We start from the raw sequence: 20,795 nt of genomic DNA on the forward strand, positions 1-20,795 counted from the left end.
TGGTCTTGCAGAAAAAGATCGACAAACGGGGCCGCAAGCTGGTGGACTACGACAGCCAGAGACACTCCTTCCAGAGTCTGCAAGCAAACGCCGCCAAGCGCAAGGATGATGTTAAGGTAAGGCCCGGCTCTTGTCGCCTCTGTACAGTTGCACAACTCCGACCTACAATTGCAGGTCACAAAGGGACGCGAAACGCTGGAGGAGGCGAAGCGGACGTACGAGGTGCTGAACGCGGAACTGCACGACGAGCTGCCGGCCCTGCACGACTCGAGAATACTGTTCCTGGTGACGAACCTGCAGACGCTGTTCGCCTCCGAGCAGCAGTTCCACAGCGAAACGTCCAAGGTGTACGCCGAGCTGGAGGCGATCGTCGACAAGCTCGCCACCGAGTCCCAGCGGGGCTCGTACACGCTCAAAAAGATCACCGGTAAGTTCGGAATATCCGCTGCAAAAGTTTTGTTGTTCGTTGCGCCCCGTCCGTGGAGATACCCTTACCAAGGCATCACTTTAAATAGTCAAGATAACGACGTAAAAGACGCCTTCTTTGGAGAACTTTCGAGGTCGCAGACTTGTTGGCGGATTTGCGAACTTTTTGGCACAGTTTCAACCTAGATTTTATGTGTTGCTTTGCACAGGAAAATGATGGCCAAATAATCGAAAAGGAGAGCTCCAAAGTAGGTCAAAGTCATCGTTATGATTTCGGTCGGTTGTGCAATGTTGTGCAGGTCAAATTTTAAAATGAACTTTATTCGTGCGATGCAAACGGAGAAATGATGTGCACAAAAAAGAATGCTTGAAAAAGTTTGTCGCATGCAAATTTCAAAACTAAATATTTCCCTCATAAAAGACTATGTTCTTCGGTTATGCTAAATTGAGATTTTCTCCAGTTTTGAGGATAAACTTGTACACACCCAAACTTTAGCGGCAAATTCCTCTGACAATTTTTTTGCGATTTCAATGAAACTGCCATTGGATGTATGAAACCTTCTTACATTTAATGTGATCTCGGTTCCACCAAATTTGCATTCTGTCTATTTTGATGTGTGCATTTCAAGAAACTTTTGCAATCGGAAGCACCCAATCTGGTCAATCCTACCAAAAGTATAACTTTTTAATTTTTAAGAAAAAAAAGGGGTAAAATTAAGGGAACTATGCCCTTTCCCAGCCTATTTCTATTTTCGGCCTATCAGCACTTTGATCTAGAATAAAAGCTTTCATAAAGTGGCAAAAGTGATGAGAATTGGTCGAACAGCTTAGAGTGATTAAAATGGGTATGTTTCCCCTACTACCCGTGTGTTTGAATTTTAAGAGACTTTGCTAAATCCGACAAATAGTTGTCAAGCTATCTTCTTCAGAAAATAAAGCCTAATTGAATGGATGACTTATAAAAACCTATTTATTTTATTAATTTATATTCTTTGCAAAACTGTATCTCAACAACTAATTGTTTGAAAAAACAGGATTTTCTCAGCTTTTCGAAATAGTAGTTTATGTAACAAGGTGCAAAAAGAAATTTTTTTCAGCACGAATCGTACATTTATCCAACGGGGTTCACCGAGCTGGATAAATACGACGAGTAATGAAAAATCAAGTTTTGCAACGACCATGCATTGGGTCAATGAATCGTTTAAATCAAAAAAATATTGAAATAGTAGTTTATGCAACAAGTTGTAAAAAGAGGATTTTTTCAGCACGAGTCGTACATTTATCCAACGAGGTTCACCGAGTTGGATAAATACGAAGAGTGCTGAAAAAATCAAGGTTTGCAACGAGTTCCATACAACATTTTTTGCAATTCCAAAAAACCAGTGTTGGTATTATCGAGCTCTCGCGAGAAAATTTTCTCTCTCTCGAGTTCTCGCCGCGAGTCTCGAGCTGCCGAGAGAAACTCACCAATTGCCCGTGCTCTCCTCCGCTCGCGAACGGGCTTTCTCGCGAGCCAGAATTGCCCGTTCGCGAGAAGTTGAACGTTTTAGAAACGAACAAAAACAACACAGCGATTGAAGTTACACCTCTATACCATCGCCTGGTTCGTATTCATAAGCCTGATAAACAAATTGCTAGCTTGGGGCAAACGGCTAGCACGAGGCGCTCGCGAGCGCTCGCGGCGAGAGCGAGAACGCGAACGAAAATGCGAGCGCGAGCGAGAAGAGAAATGTACTACAAGTTCTCTCCCTCGTTCGCGAGCGAGAAATGCTTTCCTTCTTCTCGCTCGAATTCCAACAATGCAAAAAACACAAACTGAATGAAATTTTATGTCAAATTTTCATGTATTTTGTCAATAAATCGTTTAAATCAAAAAATGTTGAAAAGTGTTACTTTTCGAAACAAGTGCTGAAAAGTTCAACTTTTCAGCACCCATTTGAGTGCTGAAAAGTAGAACTTTTCAGCATTTATTTTGAAAAGTGTTGCTATTCGATTCTGTTATTTTTGGTACAGAAAAGTAGGCTATTTCGTCGTTCAAGAATGACAGGAAAAGGGAGTAGTTTCACGACTGAATTGCAAAAAGTATAACTTTTCCTAACAAGTTCAACTTTTCAGCATTCATTTCAGTGCTGAAAAGTAGAACTTTTCCTCATTCGTTTTGAAATGGGTTACTATACGATTCTGTGATTTTTAGTACAGAAAAGTAGGCTGTTTCGTCGTTCAAGAATGACAGGAAAAAGAAGTACTTTCACGACGGATTTGCACAAAAAATCAGAGATGGACCAACATGGAAGTTTATTGAAAATTAAAAAAAATGTAAAGCATAATTTGAAAAATGGCTATAACTTGAAAATTATGCATTTTTTCAATTCAATTCAATTCGGTTTTATTTGTGAATAATCCAAGTTACAATGAGTTCATTTAGGTATATAAAAAAAGTTTTGGTGTTCCTTTCAGCTGTGTTTTACATCGTAATTCAATCGAAAAATAATCACTTATAACTATGGAGTAGACAAGAGTAAGAAAAAGATTTCAAAAAACTTACAGAAAGTGCAATGGGAAAAAGATAGAAAAAGAGAAAGCTTAAAACTAGATCACAGACAAAAATAATATCAATTATAGATGTGCTTGATCATCAGCTCCCCGAGGGCCAGAAATTGCTCCGCCTTGTTACGGCAGCTCCGAAACCGCGTCATCATCTCCCCCGCGAGAGCAAAGAACTCCGGCAGGGTAAAGAGATCTTCCCCGGTGACTCCTTGCTGGGCCGCATCGCCGCTACCGGCAGCGACCACGCTGGCAAACGAACGCCCCCATCCAGGAGGGATCGCTGGGTTGTCCGCTGGAACCGTACGCTGCCCAACTGCAGGAACGGCTGCGCTCGTACTTCACTGAGGAGGGTGGGACGCTGCTGCTTTCTTCTTCCTCTTTTCCTGCTCCTCGAGGTAGGCCTTGCGCGCGACGCATCCGCCGTAGTTACCGGTATGGTTGCCGTCACAGTTCGCGCACTTTACGCGCGGCTTGGTTTGTTCTGCCTTGTCCCCCAAGTCCGCCTTTCGTGGCAGTGCGCACGCCTCCGAGAGGTGTGACTTACCGCACTTCACGCAGCGGGGCCGGAGGTTGCAGTTCCGCGAGCCGTGGCCGAATATCTGGCAACGGTGGCATTGCGCTACGTCCGTCGGGTTCTTGGTGTAAAACCGCCAGTTTACCCAAAAACCGTCCAACGTCTTAGTCCGCCGCAGATCTTGGATCTTGACGGTGCCGCGGTCGAAGTACAACAGGTACAGTGTGTGCACACCCGTGACCGTTGTCTTGCGGGAGAGCACTTTTATCTCTCGTGGCTTTATTCCAGCGTTCTAGAGGTATCGCTTCAGGTCGGCGATCGGACGGTCTTGGTAACCCTGCTAGACGAACTTAACAGGGGGCTTCTCTGGGTCGTATGTGTAGAAGTTGAAGTTGCTACGCTTCAGTTCGTCAAGCACCAGGTCGAAATCTTTTCTGTTCAGTGTGATCACTTGCACTGCCGACTTACCGATTTTCAGACAATATCCGAGGCCTTCCAGCAACTCGTCAACATCGTCCGCCAACGTGTCCAAAACAAAAATTGGAGGTGGTCTTCGTTCCATAGGAGAATTGTTCTTTTTTGACGTTTACACTTTTTTCCGTGCACGTCCATCGTCATCGTCGTCGTCGGTAGTGCTGCTACCGTCGGTGTTGTTGTTGTTGTTTTCTTCGTCATCGCTCAGCATCTGGAACTCGTTCCTGATGGGGATGTTGGCGGATGTTGAAGTACCACTGGTCGTGGCACCGGAAGTACCGGAACGGGTTCGCACTGGTGATCTCGGAACATATCCGGGGTGTAGTAACTTTTTGTCGATGCCTTCTGCGCTCACGCTCCCCTGCGCGATGGCGGCCGACAGGGCGTTAGTTTGTTTACCTTTTTGCACACGGCCGGTAGACGAACTTCGCGGGTTTTTCGAGGCCGCACTCGAACTGCCACGGCCACGGCCGGCCTTTGGCATGCTGCAGGAGCAAACTCGCGGGTAATCACGGTAAACTACGGCGAAAAAAATCGAAAAAACAATGGAGCACTGAGTACTTGACTGCTGCTTGCTCTCGTGCGTACACGGAGGGTGTGAATTATGCATTTTGTAAACAAAAAAGTTAAATACTTTTCGATTGCCAGTTCAATTATGCATTGAAAATTTCGATCAAAAAATGTAGGTATAAGATTCTCATTTTTCCATTTTTCCTCATTTTTCCTTTTTTTTTTGTCTGTACTTCACGATGGATCAAAAGTTGCGGGTTTTTGGTTCCATTAAACATATTGAAATTTCTAAAATTAGTGATTTAAGAAATTGTATTTTTTAATCTTCTTTGTTTCCGGGCAATTTCCGGGTACCTTTTTTTCTAAATAGTCCTCATCAATACAACCATTCCACGTCAAAAAAGCAAGATCCACATCAAAAGTGCTCCGATTTCACTCACATGTGGCATCGCAGTTCTTTGGCCAAAATAATAAGACCCGTATTTTCGTTTGGCGATTAGGGTGATCTAATACGAAATAGGGTGGTCCAAATAATTGCTGTTTTGACGATTTTCGCAAAAACCTCATTTTTCAAAAAACATCTCCGGAACGAATAAACCAATTTTAACTTGCAGTGTTTTACTAGAGCTGTTTTTTTTTTGAAGACATAGCTTAGTACACTTATAGATCAAATAAAAACTTTGTTTGCTGTTTTTGAAGAACTCTGGATCAAAGAGCTGAACTGAAAATTACATTATTTTTTAGGATGTTTTTCGTAACATTTCCAAATTCCTCGATATGACGGGTAAAAACAACGTTATTTACTAAAATTGCGATAACTTGTAAATTTGAGCGGGTACCACAACTTTCGTATTTCAATTACGAAAAAATACATGTCTAATTATTTTGGCCAACCAACTCCCATGACTAATTTGTGCCAAATAGGAACACTTTCGATGTGGAGCCTGCTTGTTTCTTTTTTTTGTCTTTTTAATTTTTTCAGCACCAGGCCACACTGACAGAAATTGTTGTATATCACTATATGTATCTTCGATCAGTTAGGATAAAATAAATATCTGTATCCTTACAATATATTTCCACACACATTGATTAAAAAAGTTACCCAATAAAATAAATTCCCCCAAACTTGATATATGTGTTAATTACCGACCCCCAGCAGTAAACATTAACTAATTCCAACTTTTTCTGTACGTTTTCCCCCACCCCCAATTCTCCCACCAATTCCAATTTGCAGCTAACTCCACTCCATCAAGCCAGCCGCAGTCCCCAGTGAAAGCGAACTTGTCGATTGTAAATAACATCACCAACGGCTCTGCCAACAACACCAACGGACGTAAGTATTACAAACAATGATAATAAAATCGCACACACACACAATGGTAAAAACAAGACAAAATTAAGAAGAAATGCCACAAGCCGATCCAGATGAAACAAGAAAGTGCGCCAAATCAGTGTCGCAATTTTTGAAACATCACCCCCCTCTGAAAAAAGAGCAATCAAAAATGAGAAACAAATAAGCAAAATTCATCATCAGCTTCGATTCCATCAATAGAATGCCGTCCTGCTACATGACCCAATTCTTTTCTTCTGTACTTTCGAGTGTTTATTTTTGGCCAATCGTTTGGAAGGAAATAAAAACAAAATTCTACACACACAAACAGCATAAACATGAAGCTTTTGTTTAGAATGTATGCACGCTGCCAAAATTTGTCTGCTGTATCAAATTTGTTGATTTGTGTTTGGTATTTCATTTTTACAAAATTCGCTTCTTTCATATGTTGTTGCATTGTAAAAGTATCGACAATTTTGTTTCAAATTTTCATCAAATTTGTTCGTTCCAATTAGCGACATCACATTATTCTTTTTATTCAAAATTGATTGCTTCAATGCAGAATGCACTCATTATCAAAAATTCATCCCTGCATATAAGCTGAAGCACATTTTATCAGCAAACATTTTGCTTTTACCATTCCTTCGCCAACTGCCTCGATGGCGCAGTAGGCAGCGCGTAAGTCTCATAATCTTAAGGTCGTGAGTTCGATCCTCACTCGGGGCATAAGATTTTTTATTTTTTTACAATCCGTTTCATTCTTCATCATCTGCTATCAAATCAAATCAAAAATCGTCCAAATGCTTTTCTCTCCCTCTCTGTACATGTTTTAAGCTGCTTACGTTCCGGTGCACCATCACCTCCTCTTTCTTTTTTCTGTCTCCGTTTGAAACACTTTTTGTTAACTTAGTTTTTCATCACTCTTGTGTTTTTACTTTGTCTCTTTTTTTTTGTTCCCTGTAAATACTCACCGCTCGGAAATAGAACTGTTGATTTTGGCAAATGCTTCTGTCTGGTACGCTTTGTAAATATAGCTCACCGTCTTATTTAGTGAAACAATAATGGAAGAACCAGAACGACCGAAAGACGCATCATTATCGTCCAGTGCAGTTCCATGACAAATGACAAATTGGTGTAGTTTTAGATTTGACTGAAAATTTGCAGATATCTTTGTTGATAAAAAAAACATGCTTGGGTTTTCGCAATACTCCACTGTAAAAATCAATTGAAGAGAGTTGAGAGATGAAATTCCTTCAATTAAATATTGCATAATTTATTAAATTTTAAGAAGTATTTTCCCTTGATATCTTATACCTGTTGTTTTAATTATTTACTCGAACGTTTAAGATTTGTTCATTTAATTAAAACTAATAATACATTACCACTTTGCAGCAGTTTTGCCTACTTGTACTTAATGACAAAAGTCTTTGTAAATGCCAAACAAGTAGGACAATATTTAATTATTTGCCAGCCTGACTAATTCAAAAACTTTTAAAAGTTTTAACAATTACTAATAATTCTAAAAGTATCAACAATTACTCAAATTTAATTGATTTTTTGTTTAAATCAACGCAATTTTTTTAATCTTTCAATAAGCGACACAATGTGGCCGTGAGGTTACGGGTTTCGCCTTGTAAGCGGAAGGTGATGGGTTCGATTCCTGTCTGGCTCGGCAAAGTCATAACCCTTCAAAGAGCAAATCTGCTCACTGGGAATACTGACCGGTAGGGGATGAGTTTCGACTAACGGCGTGCTGGGTTTCCAATCCAGAGGTCGTGAGTTCGATTCTCGTACCGGGATGATGAAGTTAGAAAAAACTGCAAGTTTCGATCATTTTTAGTCATTGGTTCACTCATACAAGGCTCCATACAATTTTGGCAGCTGTCGATACAAAAATGATACGTAAATAGTTGAAAATTTGTACCTTTAGAATGAAATTCCTGATCGTTTTGATGTCTTCGGCAAAGTTGTATATTTTGTTGAGGACTATTCAGGATAAATAAGCAACCGACAAAAAGTTGCAGATTTTTTAAACAAAATTGTCACAAAAGGTCAATTTCCTAAAAACCCTATATATATTTCCAATTTTTGATTTTTATATGTTTTAGGAGACAAAACACCACATCTTTTGAGCCATGGAAAAGTATGAAAAAAAAAATGCCATCGAGTTTGTGTTATTGTGGAAAAACAGAAATGTTAATACTTTTTTTTACTTCAGTTTTTAATGTAAAATTAAATTTGCAATCGAAAAACACTTAACAGATTTTTTGATAAAGTGTACCTATTACAACTTTAAGTCACTTAACTGAAACTTTTTTGGTGCCTTCGGTATGCCCAAAGAAGCCATTTTGCATCATTACTTTGTCCATATAATTTTCCATACAAATTTGGCAGCTGTTCATACAAAAATTATGTATGAAAATTCAAAAATCTGTATCTTTTGAAGGAATTTTTTGATCGATTTGGTGTCTTCGGCAAAGTTGTAGGTATGGATATGAGCAACTCTCTACGAAATCGGCCGATTTCGACCATTTTGGAAAAATCGAAGTTTTATGCAAAAACAAGTTTGACATTACTTTTTAATGCAAAATTGAATTTGCAATCGAAAAGTACTTTACAGATTTTTTTGATATAGGGCTCCGTTTTCAAGATATAGCCACCGAAAGTTTGATTTTAGCGAAATATTTGCAGTTTTTCAATTTTTAAAAAGAAGTGACCATGAGTGACGATTTCTAAAAATATTTTTTTTGAAAAGTTCAGAAAATTTGCTATAAAATTGTCTAAGAGACATTGAAGATTGGACCTCGGGTTGCTGAGATAGAGCCGCTTTAAGAAAAAGAAACACGAAAATCGAAGTTTTCTAAATCTCACCAAAACAACCCACCTTTTTCTAATGACGATATCTCAGGAATTAATGGTCCGATTTTCAATGTTAATATATGAAACATTCGTGAAATGTTCCGATCTTTTCGGAAGAAATATTTTGAAATTTTTTAAATCAAGACTAACATTTTAAAAGGGCCAAATATTGAATATAACGCCTATTTAAAATGATCGGAAAATTTCACGAATGTTTGTTTTTTTTTTCCTTTTCCTTTTGAATTTTCATACATCATTTTTGTATGAAGAGCTGCCAAATTTGTATGGAAAATTAAATGGACAAAGTAATGATGCAAAATGGCTTCTTTGGGCATACCGAAGGCACCAACAAAATTTCAGGCGAATTAAAAAATACAAAAATTAAAATTCTAAAAAAGACCGATTTCGTAGAGAATTGTTCTTATATGAATGTTGGTAGGCACACTATCAATGGTTAGGCGCTTATACTTACAGTTCGAGTACAGTACAGTACGAACACTCAAAGCGTGTTCTAGCGTGTTGCTCGTACTGACTCAAAGCAAGGATGAAATGTAGGTCTAAGGGCAGTGCGTGTTTGTCGGGAACCTAGTGCATAAGTTCGGTCAAGGCCCGTTCTTACACTGAAAATTGTGAATTGCGAACTCTAACATTTCAAAAGGGCGTTATAATATTTTGATGATCGGTGTTATCCGAGGTGATTTATTTCCAAGACCTTCGGATAATCGAGTCTGGACTGTATTTCAAATTTCATAAGTAGTGCTTGATCTTTTAAATTATGCGACAAAAAAGGGATTTTATTGATAATTTCGAAATGACCTCCTCAAATAAGAATGTTGTAGTCTTCATCTTTCTAGAACATAGCATATTTTTTGCCCACAGACTGACAAGATAAAAGTTAGGAATTAAGTTTTCCTACTCTTATTTAAAAATTAGCTCAAATTGTACCTCAAAATTCGGTGTGTCCATGAGAGGGCTTTCATAAGTTTGGCCAGCCTTTATAATTTGAAAATCTCCTAATTCAAAGGCACAGGAAATTTGACAAAAAATAAGTTTTTAAAATTTAAATCCAAATAGAAAGTGCTGCAGAAATAGTAATCCTCGCTTTGCAACATAAAATTATAACTTTTTGACGTTGAATTACGTCTTTCTCGAAGGTACTGGGGTGCCATTACAAAAGGCAACAACAGGCTGAAGGCCCTCGAATCGGTGCATGTAAGAATTTAAAAGATTTCTGATTAGGGGAACAGCATCTAATTCCAGCGTGCCTCTAATGTTGGCAGGTCAGAACTTTGACATTCAATTAAAGCTAATTAAAAGCGTTTTCAACTGAAATCGAGTGATAAATTGCTCAATAAGAAGTGAGCAAGCAAGTTTCTATCAAAAGTTTTGCAAAATTAGTTGTTTAAATAGTGAAAATCATCTAATTGGATGGAGTTAGGAGCGAGTGCTTAACCTGCGAAACATACGAGAATTTCCCCTACTTCTTTTAGACTTATTGAAATGGCACGATTTTTGCACCGTTCGTTTCGAAATTTATTCAGCAATTTCCTATTAGAATTTCAACATTGGGAAAATAGTTTTACTTCGAAACAATTAAATTTATGACAATGATTACGAAATTCAGAGATTCGAAAAGTGATCCCTCAGCAAGGATGTGAACCTTGAATACCTAGAACGCATGAAATTTAGGAAATTTTGCGTTTTTGTAACACATAATAGAATTTCTAGTTACTTATCGAGGAACTAAACTAACATGTACAAGTTTAACGTGAAGATTTCCATCTTGTTCAAAGATATAAATTTTGCGTTGCTTTCAATATTTTGACAAAATTCTTTCAACAATTTCTTTAGAATAGTGCCCTACACATGCTGATTCCTTTGGTAACGATTAGGAATGGTTCCTTGTAAAGTTATGGAAATCATCATTAATCAATGATTGCCAACTAGGACGTCAATGATTGGGCCACAAAATTATATAAATTTTTAAACGCATTTGATTTAGATCGAAAATTCTTTCAGTGCCTTGAAGAACTCAACACCCGGCACATGGTGATTCCTTTTGGTGCAGAAATTCTTTAAATTGAATTTAATACAGAATATTTCATAGTGATGATCAATTTTCTTCGAAAATGATCAACGGCTTCACCTTAACGCCATTCCGGGTACTTAGTGGCATAACTACTTTGATTTTTTAACTTGAACTAATCGTTTTGAAATTGTCACCGATCTGCAGTTCTCACCAATACGTCTAATCCTCGTGTACACGAGTAATTCTAGATTACATTTTCAAAAGGCTCTATCTGCATAGATTTGTTTTCAAAGTAGAAAGTGTTTCAAAAAAAGTCAGTCAAAAAAACGCCTTAATTGATCATTTGTCATGGAACATATCCCCTTCAAAAACATCTACCAAAAAGCTTAATCCTTAAAACAAATAAAAGAACAACAATACTACACCGGCAAGCCATCAGAAGCATGTGTGTGACACTATTTTTTGTGTTTTTTTTCTCTTCTTCTTTTCCACGTGTGTACTTACAGCCCCATCCACATCGCCATCAATTTCACCCACCCCAGCAGATCACCTGCGGCTCGAGGACGACGAAGAGGACACGGAACCGTCCTACCAGAACACGGACGTCGCACGATCGGCCGCCGCGTCACGGTCGTCATCGGCCCTAGCCGCCGCCGCCACCGTCTCAACCACGCCCAATACTAATAACAATAACGGCATTGATGTTGTGGCCGCCACCCAAACACAGCCGCCTAAAACTCCCACGCCGCCTCCGCAGCAGCCGCTCACTAGCAGCGACAACAAAGTAACCACGAATGGTACGAACGGCCATCATGATCATTCTGCTGAAGACTCAGCCGATCCAAGCAGCCATACGCAAAATAACACTGAAAAAGCAGCCAACGCCGCCGCCGCCGCTGAAAAAGCTAGTCCGCCATCAACGCCGCCGATGTCTACTAAGACCCCCCATCAGCCGCCGTCATCAAACACGCCGCCTACTAGTACTGGCGGCGCCACCACCGTCGTTTCACAATCAAGTAATACTAATGTAAATAAGCAAAGCCCTAACCTCAACTTCCCGCCCGATACTAACATCTTCCACCATCGTTACCATAACAATCAACAGTTTCATCTGCATCACCATCAAAACATATCAAACCATCACCCCCAACACCTTCATCATCAATACCAACACCACGCCCACCACCAACAAACCGGAACCGGTCCGACGTCCCTAACCTCAAACTCATCGTCGACGACATCCTCGGCGGCGGAACAAATCCTGCTCTACGGCAATGTCGCTAACAGTGCCAGCAGTAGTCAGTTGACTAACATTTACCATAACATCGCTAATAATAACAACAACAGTAACAGCTATTGTGCTACCCACACTGGTAGTAGCAACAACGGCAATAACAATAACAGTAAACTGGAAGAGCTCTATGATATTCCTAAGGGTAAGTGTGCGCGTGTGTGTGACACTAAGCTCAACAGTGTGTGTGTAAGCTATTGTTTTTGATTGATTTGATTTCTTTTGTTTTATGCTCAACCAGTAGCCCCTAACAATTAATCCTACAGCACAAACACACACACATTTTATTTTACTTTCAACAACTACTTCTTCCTGCTGCGCACACATTTGCACAATCTCTTCTTTTGCTGGTGGCACTCCTTTAAGTATTCGCCGCGGTCAGTACCCCTTTTTTCAGCTCTGTCCATTTTTCAGTTATTAGCGAATGGGAAATAGCTCTATTCGAATTTTAAAATAAGAAAAATGTTTTAAAATAATTTTACCTCTACACGCACAATATAAAAATGCTGCAGAAATTGTCATTCTGGTCTGGTTACATAAAATGATTGCGGTTTTTGTCAAAACATTCATCAAGCACACTTATCATTTTTTCAATGTGTTAACTTGACAGCGATCTGCAGTTCTTACCAATACACCTATGAGCTGGCTCGTATACGAGTAATTCATCTAAAAAAAGGTCATGTTTTTTTTTACCAAACCGAGGATTGCATCATTCTGTTTTGTTCTTTTCTTAAAATATTTTACATGACGGATTTTATTGCAAAACCAACCATTTAATTTCAATTTCAATTCGGTTTTATTTGTGAATAATCAAGTTACAATGAGTTCATTTAGGTACATAACAGAGTTTTGGTGTTCCTTTCAGCTGTGTTTTACATCATAATTCATTCGAAAAATTATTACTTTTAACTATGGAGTAGACAGGAGTAAGAAAAAGTTTTCAAAAAACTTACAGAAAGTGCAATGGGAAAAGGATAGATAAAGAGAAAGCTTAAAACTAGATCACAGACAAAAAATAATCAATTATAGATGTGCTTGATCATCAGCTCCCCGAGGGCCAGAAATTGCTCTGCCTTGTTACGGCAGCTCCGAAACCGCGTCATCATCTCCCCCGCGAGAGCAAAGAACTCCGGCAGGGTGAAGAGATCTTCCCGGTGACTCCTTGCTGGGCCGCATCGCCGCTACCGGCAGCGACCACGCTGGCAAACGACCGCCCCCATCCAGGAGGGATCGCTGGGTTGTCCGCTGGAACCGTACGCTGCCCAACTGCAGGAACGGCTGCGCTCGTACTTCGCTGAGGAGAGTGGGACGCTGCTGCTTTCTTCTTCCTCTTTTCCTGCTCCTCGAGGTAAGACTTGCGCGCAACGCATCCGCGATAATTGCCGGTATGGTTGCCGTCACAGTTCGCGCACTTTACGCGCGGCTTGGTTTGTTCTGCGTTTTCCCCCAAGTCCGCCTTTCGTGGCAGTGCGCACGCCTCCGAGAGGTGTGACTCACCGCACTTCACGCAGCGGGGCCGGAGGTTGCAGTTCCGCGAGCCGTGGCCGAATTTCTGGCAACGGTGGCATTGCGCTACGTCCGTCGGGTTCTTGGTGTAAAACCGCCAGTTTACCCAAAAACCGTCCAACGTCTTATTCCGCCGCAGATCTTGGATCTTGACGGTGCCGCGGTCGAAGTACAACAGGTACAGGGTGTGTGTACCTGTGACTGTTGTCTTTCGCGAGAGCACTTTTATCTCCCGTGGCTTTATTCCGGCGTTCGAGAGGTGTCGCTTCAGGTCGACGATCGGACGGTCTTGGTAACCCTGCAAGACGACCTTAACAGGGGGCTTCTCTGGGTCGTATGTGTAGAAGTTGAAGTTGCTGCGCTTCAGTTCTTCAAGCACCAGGTCGAAATCTTTTCTGTTCAGTGTGATCACTTGCACTGCCGACTTACCGATTTTCAGACAATATCCGAGGCCTTGCAGCAACTCGTCAACATCGTCCGCCAACGTGTCCAAAACAAAAATCGGAGGTGGTCTTCGTTCCGTTGGAGGATTGTTCTTTTTTGACGTCGGCACTTTTTTCCGTGCACGACCATCATCGTCGTCGTCGTCGTCGGTAGTGCTGCTACCGTCGGTGTTGTTGTTGTTGTTTTCTTCGTCGTCGCTCAGCATCTGGAATTCGTTCCTGATGGGGATGTTGGCGGATGTTGATGTGCCCCTGGTCGTGGCACCGGAGGTACCCGAACGGGTTCGCACTGGTGATCTCGGAACATACCCGGGATGTAGTAACTTTTTATCGATTCCATCTGCGCTCACGCTCCCCTGCGCGATGGCGGCCGACACGGCGTTGGTTTGTTTACCTTTTTGCACACGGCCGGTAGACGAACTTCGCGGGTTTTTCGAGGCCGCACTCGAACTGCCACGGCCACGGCCGGCCTTTGGCATGCTGCAGGAGCAAACTCGCGGCTAATCACGGTAAACTACGGCGAAAAAAATCGAAAAAACGTTGGAGCACTGAGCACTTGACTGCTGCTTGCTCTCGTGCGTACACGGAGGGAACCAACCATTTACAATCTGGAATTAAGCCAACAAAATTTTTACCATTTCTTTTGAAGTGCATTATCAAACCTTCAATAGGGATTTCAAAGGCGATTGTGAACCAAGGCTTGTGTTCATTCGACATTTTTGGTGCCAGTTGACGGAGCTTGTCTTTTAACTTCAATACGTCCATCTGACTTTGATGCCCTGCTAGCGCTCACACACATTCGAACGAATAAGCGCAACGCAAAGTCACTCACACAGCCATTTGACCCTCAGCACTCATTCCCGCAGAGCTCGTTCAATTGAATTCTACCGAAATTCCGACCACCTTCCTCTTGACTGCATTCAAATGATTGCCGTCACCACACTTAAACGCACAAGCAAGAAAGAGAAAGCATGTGCAGTTGTGACGCCCGGCTGTTTTGAGAGTTGAGCTCGGCATTCTTTCGTGCCTACTTCGTGTGTGCCGGTCGATCAAGATGGCTCGAATTCGAGCGAAAATCGAGTCAATTTTCTCACTGAATTTTAACTAGGTTGGTTCACCATTAGAGTGTTTAAAAAATGTGACTTTTCGGGGATATTTTTCATCTTCTGGATTGTTGTTAGACCTTTCAATCTAAGAAACTTTTTCGAAGACATCAAAATATGATCTGGCAATGTACGTCTGGTTTGCCTAATTGTATCAAAGACATTTGAATCAGTTTTTTTACCGTGGTAATTGAGTCCTTAATCCCTTTGTAAAGGTCAGCATACAGCCATAAAAAGCGTGTCGGAGAACAACTTTTCAAATTTTCATACAAAATTTCAAAAAATCAAGATCAACTGTGATTCGATGAATCAACGTTGACCCCATAGAACGCGCTGCCAAACAAATTATTTCTGTCAAGAAAGCTTTAAAACCAAAATTTTCAAAAAAAAAAAACAATTTTAAAAATGAGATCGTGGTGTGAAATCAAATTTAAGATTTAATTTAAGAGGGAGTTCGGGGATTGTCGACACGCATAGAAGAAAGATTTTTTTTTTTTGTATAAAAATGGGCCACGACAGGGAGGGGGGGGGGGTGTCCGAGATTTTCAAAAAAAAAGTCCACTTGGTTTATGGATAGTCTAGTTACTAAAATTATATCTTTTTAAAACTTTGTTGCTGGTTGCTGAGATGCAGCCTCTTGTAGTTCAACTGTTGTGAATGATGATTTTTTCTGAGTTTCATCTAATTAGGGAAGGGTGGGGTAAGGCGGCCATGATCTTGTTTTACGAAAGCCACTTTTATTTGTTAACAAATTTTCGATGAGTAAGCAAAATGTTCGGCGAGATTTTGTTGTGACCACCTTATGTGTAAATAACCTTGATTCCGTTTTATCGTCACCTATTCTGTACAGAGTCTTGTTATTAAACGTCAAGTTGACTAGAAGCCGTGTGTTTTGTGTCTCTTCCGCCAAATTTGAAACCGAGAAAATACAGTCCGCTGAAATCTGATTTAACGAGGAACACAAAACTTGCCTTAATCACCAGCGTGACGCCCCTATTCAAAATTCTGAAGTTTAGTAAAGTACCGTAAACCGGGGTGACTTTGATAGGATTTCAATTTATTTTTGGAATATTTTCAACTGGTGAGGTTTGTCTTAAGATTATTATTTATTAGATTTAAGGTGTTCAAACTTTATTTTTACGTCAAATGTACCATTACTAAGGTTGCTAATATAGTTTTCAAGGAAAAAAAAACAAAGTTTATATTTAGTTAACTAATTTTATAAGCTTTTTAACAAAATCCATATAAATTTTAGGTAAAATCGTTTTAAAGTCAAAATTTTGCCTGACATTCGTTAAAACTAGATTTTTTATAAAAAATTATCGATAAATATTGCATTAAAAGTGAATTAGAAGCAGAAATCTAAAGTTTTCAAATTTTTCATGAAATTTGTTCAACTGGAAATGTCTATGAAACCATGGATTTTTTTGATTAATGTTTCAAAAACACATAATATTTATTATTTACAAACTTATTTTACCTTCTCCTAGTGGAAAATTGTCCAAAGAATCCGAAAATGCATTTCGTTTTCCGAATCAAAATCATGTTCGTTGAGAAAAACATGACACTTTGAGAAGATTTAAATAATGCTATTTATCAACATTTTCTTAATTATTTTTCACTAACTGTTTAAACTTTTCAAAATTTTATGAAGAGTTCTTCTTGAGGTGCTTTGAACACTTCTCTACCACGGTCAGTATGATTCAATGCCATTCCGTGCGTAATTTGTTCTCTTCATTATGCGGAAAAATCTCAAACCTATCAAAGTCATCCCGGCTATCAAAGTCACCCCGTTTTACGGTACTTCGAAAGTATAGCTAACAAAACAATTGTGACTTATGTCCGGAAGATTGTAAAAAGTGTGGTTTTTGTAAGAAAACTCGTCATGTTATACATTTTCAGAACGAAGAACGAGTTCAAATCACCGAAGATCTGAAAACCCTATCAAAAGTTATAAGCACTTTGTTATTTAAACACTTGTTAGAGTCCAGATCTCTGATATATTGATAAATATGTTGTACGGATCTGTCATTCAACCCATCGTTGGATGGGTAATCAATAGACCTTTTCAACGCGTCTAAAAGATTGAAGACCTGACAACCCTATCAAAATTTATGATCACTAAAGTGTTAATTTAACACTTATCTCTTATCACTTGGTCGGATATATCAGATATTTTGATAAAAATGTTAGCCTGATTTGTCTTGCGATACATCGTTGGATTAGTAATGAAAATACCAATTCAATGCGTCCAAAAGATTGAAGGTCTGATAACCCTACCAAAAGTGATAAGCACTTAGTGTTAACACACTTTTTAGAGGCCGGATCTAAGATATTTTGATGACAATGTTGTCCCGGTCTATCATGCGCACTATCGTTGGATAGGTTAGCAAAAGACCTTACCGATGAGCCAGAAAGATTGAAGATCCGAAAACCCTTTCGAAAGCAATGAGTAAAGAAACTTAATTTTAACGTTTTGACATACAAACTCAAAATACTATCAGAAATATTTTTAAAGATATTAATTTTTCAGATTGCAGCTTTTTCACCTTGAAATGACTGCTATTTTGATCAACAGTTCGAAACATTTTTTTAATTTTTATATGTCGGTATCTCAAAAGTTCAATTTTACTTTTCTCTACGTGATTTGTAACATGCACGTGCACAGTAACAGTTACATAACTATAATGATTTAAAAGCGTTCTGTGATATATTTTGCCTCCAAATTTGGAAATTTTTGTTTAAAATAAGTTAATTTTTATTTCTCAACTTGAAAAATGTTTTTAGAAGGTTGCACCTTTTCTCACATGTTCAAAATAAGTTTATTTTTATTTCTCGCGTTTCAACTTTCAATTATTTGTTGGCTTATGGTGATATCGATAAAATTTAGCATTCATTATTTGCATACTTTATCTTTAGATTTCACACAAAACTATTTGTATTTTTCATCAATCTCATAAAAATTTTCCAATCAATCTTCTTCCAGGCGCCACGACCACTGATCTGCCGCCCGGCGTCCTGTACCGGGTGAAGGCCACCTACAAGTACGTCCGGGAGGACGTCGACGAGCTGAGCTTCGACGTCGGGGACATCGTCAACGTGATCGAGTACGAGGACCCCGAGGATCAGGTAAATTTTACGCGAGATTCGTTGACAGAAGACGGAGTTTAATGTTTGATTTTTTTTTTGCAGGAGGAAGGCTGGCTGATGGGCATCAAGGATGGCACCAACGAGAAGGGCATGTTCCCGGCCAACTTTACGCGGCCGATGTAAGAGTCAGCAGAAGAGGAACAACATCCGAGCGACACTAAATTCTAACAGCTTGAAGAAGAAGAAGAAAAATCGTGTAAAGTTTAACAAAAATTCCACTAAAACCGGAAGCCGGAACAATATCCGCTAACACACACCGTAGGATAGAAGAAAACTAAAACTCGAACATTTAAACTATTTAACGGATGTGGAGAAAGCAATTTTGGAACGACGACACACGATAGATGCGAATAAGACGTGCCTTTAGAATTGTTCGTAACGTTATTTTTTCTTAGACAATTAAGGCAAGTCAAAGGACCAGGAGCAAACGAGGAGAATTGTGAAGTGGGAACTGTGAGAACATTTAGCTTTTGTGTCTTTTCATTAAATTTCTGTTTATTTTTTAACTGTCCGTTAAAAGTTTGCTCAGTCAGTTTGTTTTTGCAAATTAAGCTTTCTGTTTTTCATGTCTTCCCGTTTAATTGTGAAATAAATTATTTTTTCTTTGTTGAAGAAAACACGTCTTCCCACGTTGTTCAAATCTATCGAATACAAAAAATAACTGTCTAAATTATAAAACGAATCATTTTTTTATTATTTTGAAACCAACACATTCGAAAACAAAACCGTGTAAATAATTGAACATAAAATTCGAACCTTTTTACTGCCTGTTCAAAAGTTTATGCTGAAACCGATCAAATAAAAATCAAACTATTGTTTCGTTCATCTAATTGAACTGCCAAAAGTTTTTAAAGCAAACATCCCTAAATTGCCAACTGCATAAAATCGTTATTTTCTGTAAAAAGATGCAACACAAAAAAAAACGAACCCTTTGGCCTTTCTTTATCGAATCTTTTACTTTCCGAAACGACTGTCTTTTTGCGAGTGGCATTGCGCGTCCAGAAGGATTCCGGAAGAGGTGCGATATCACAAGATAAAGGTAGACATGAAATGATGTTAAATTTAAAAAAGTAGCGAAAAGATTTATGCATTTTTTACAAACACACACACACACGTACGTAGTTTGAAAAATCACAACCCGCAAGAAAAAGTATGCAATTTCCACGCAACTAGAACTTTGCCCCTTGCCCTCCCTGATTAGAATCGTGCCCAAAATGGTGCGATTCGCGTTGTTACATGTAGACTAACTCCCCCGTTCTGAATCAAACTAGAATATAGTTTCAAAAAATGCCCTTTCGTCCGCGAATCGTTACTTTCATTGTTATTATTATTATTATTTTCCGATCGCAAAACACACACACACACTGTTTTTATTGTATTTGAAAGTTTTACCTTATTTAACTAATAATTTAATTAATAACTTAGTTGGTTAATGATGATGAGATGAAAAACAAGAAACAAAATAAACAGCAAACAAAAAAATAAGTTCGAATGCAACACAAAGTCACAACAAGAGAAAGTAGAAAAAAGTTTAGAAAAAAATGGAAAATTTAAAGCAACAAAAAAATAGAAAAGCATCGCAGCACTGTAACAAAAAAAAACGAAAATGAAAAATTGGTCAAAAATATTTTCTCGAACATTGAAGGAATAAAAAAGCAAAACTTGTTTTTATCTGATACAAAACGATGATGGTGGTGATGATGAAGAGTTAATATATTTCAAAATATAATTATTAATACAATAATATTCTAAGCGTAACGATAATAAAAATGATGGATGATACTTGTGTACAATTTTGCTGTGTTGTTTTTATTGGTAAAACTAGAAAAGAAAGTAACCTCAGAGCACACTAAGATTTCTTTACCAAAATGAATTAAATTTTACCGAATATCGGTTGAGTAATGAATAATAATGAACTTCATTAGGCCGATGCAAATATTTTTAAAAGTTTTTGTCCCTAGGCTCTGGCCGGAGTCGAGGGGGGGAGGGGTCAAAAAAATAAAAAAAATATAAATATTAAAATAACATGCCATAGTTTCAACATTTGCATGGAAAAAGTGTTTTAAAATATATTTTACACTAGTTCAATTGTTTTGCAATAAAAGTTTTCAAAAAATGTAAAATTTGACCAGAACAAAAATTTTAGCGAAAAAAAAACTTTAGCGATAGTGGACATCGAAAATTTTCAAAAATTCAAAAGATTTTTAAATCAAACCAAACATGCTAAAAATGATTCTAAACGCAGGGGAATTCATTTTTAATTGATTTTAACTAATTGCACTTAAATTTTCATAAAAATATTGAAGTTTTTTGAAAAAAAATTTTTTAGCCTGCTGATTTTTCGGGCCAACATTGAGGGGGGGGGGGACAAAAACTTTAAATAAAATTTGTACCAGCCTTACCGAAATTCGGTAAAATTTTACCGAATTTGGTAAATTTTGATTACCGAACTGTTCAGCGGTTGAAAATTCGGTAAACTTTATTAAAATTTTACCGAATTCGGTAAAGTTTACCAGATTCGGTTTAAAAAAATCTAAGTGTGCAATTCCCATACGAAATCGGAAAATTCCATACATTTTAAATTATGATTCCGATCAAACTGTTTAGGGGCCT

The 20,795-nt window shown here is 38.7% G+C and overlaps 1 protein-coding gene and 1 non-coding gene across 6 annotated transcripts in view; both read left to right on the forward strand.

Annotated features, from left to right (window-relative positions):
* Window positions 1-19,975, forward strand: part of LOC6043373 (amphiphysin) — a 120,002-nt gene extending 100,027 nt beyond the window's left edge. For 2 of the 5 annotated variants that reach the window (XM_038259277.1, XM_038259278.1), the window contains exons 4-10: window positions 12-116; window positions 175-427; window positions 5,706-5,804; window positions 11,196-11,716; window positions 11,795-12,125; window positions 18,019-18,161; window positions 18,225-19,975. In XM_038259277.1, the coding sequence (XP_038115205.1) occupies window positions 12-116; window positions 175-427; window positions 5,706-5,804; window positions 11,196-11,716; window positions 11,795-12,125; window positions 18,019-18,161; window positions 18,225-18,305 (1,533 nt within the window). In that variant the 3' untranslated portion in view covers window positions 18,306-19,975. The remainder of the gene's footprint in view (window positions 1-11; window positions 117-174; window positions 428-5,705; window positions 5,805-11,195; window positions 11,717-11,794; window positions 12,126-18,018; window positions 18,162-18,224) is intronic. The other 3 variants (XM_038259280.1, XM_038259281.1, XM_038259282.1) reach the window with 3 other exon arrangements.
* On the forward strand, window positions 6,455-6,527 carry Trnam-cau. The gene has a single exon. It is a non-coding gene; the product is annotated as a tRNA-Met (tRNA).
* Window positions 19,976-20,795: the final 820 nt, after the last annotated feature.

The sequence above is a fragment of the Culex quinquefasciatus genome, chromosome 3 (genome assembly GCF_015732765.1).
Source record: "Culex quinquefasciatus strain JHB chromosome 3, VPISU_Cqui_1.0_pri_paternal, whole genome shotgun sequence".
Lineage (NCBI taxonomy): Eukaryota > Metazoa > Arthropoda > Insecta > Diptera > Culicidae > Culex > Culex quinquefasciatus.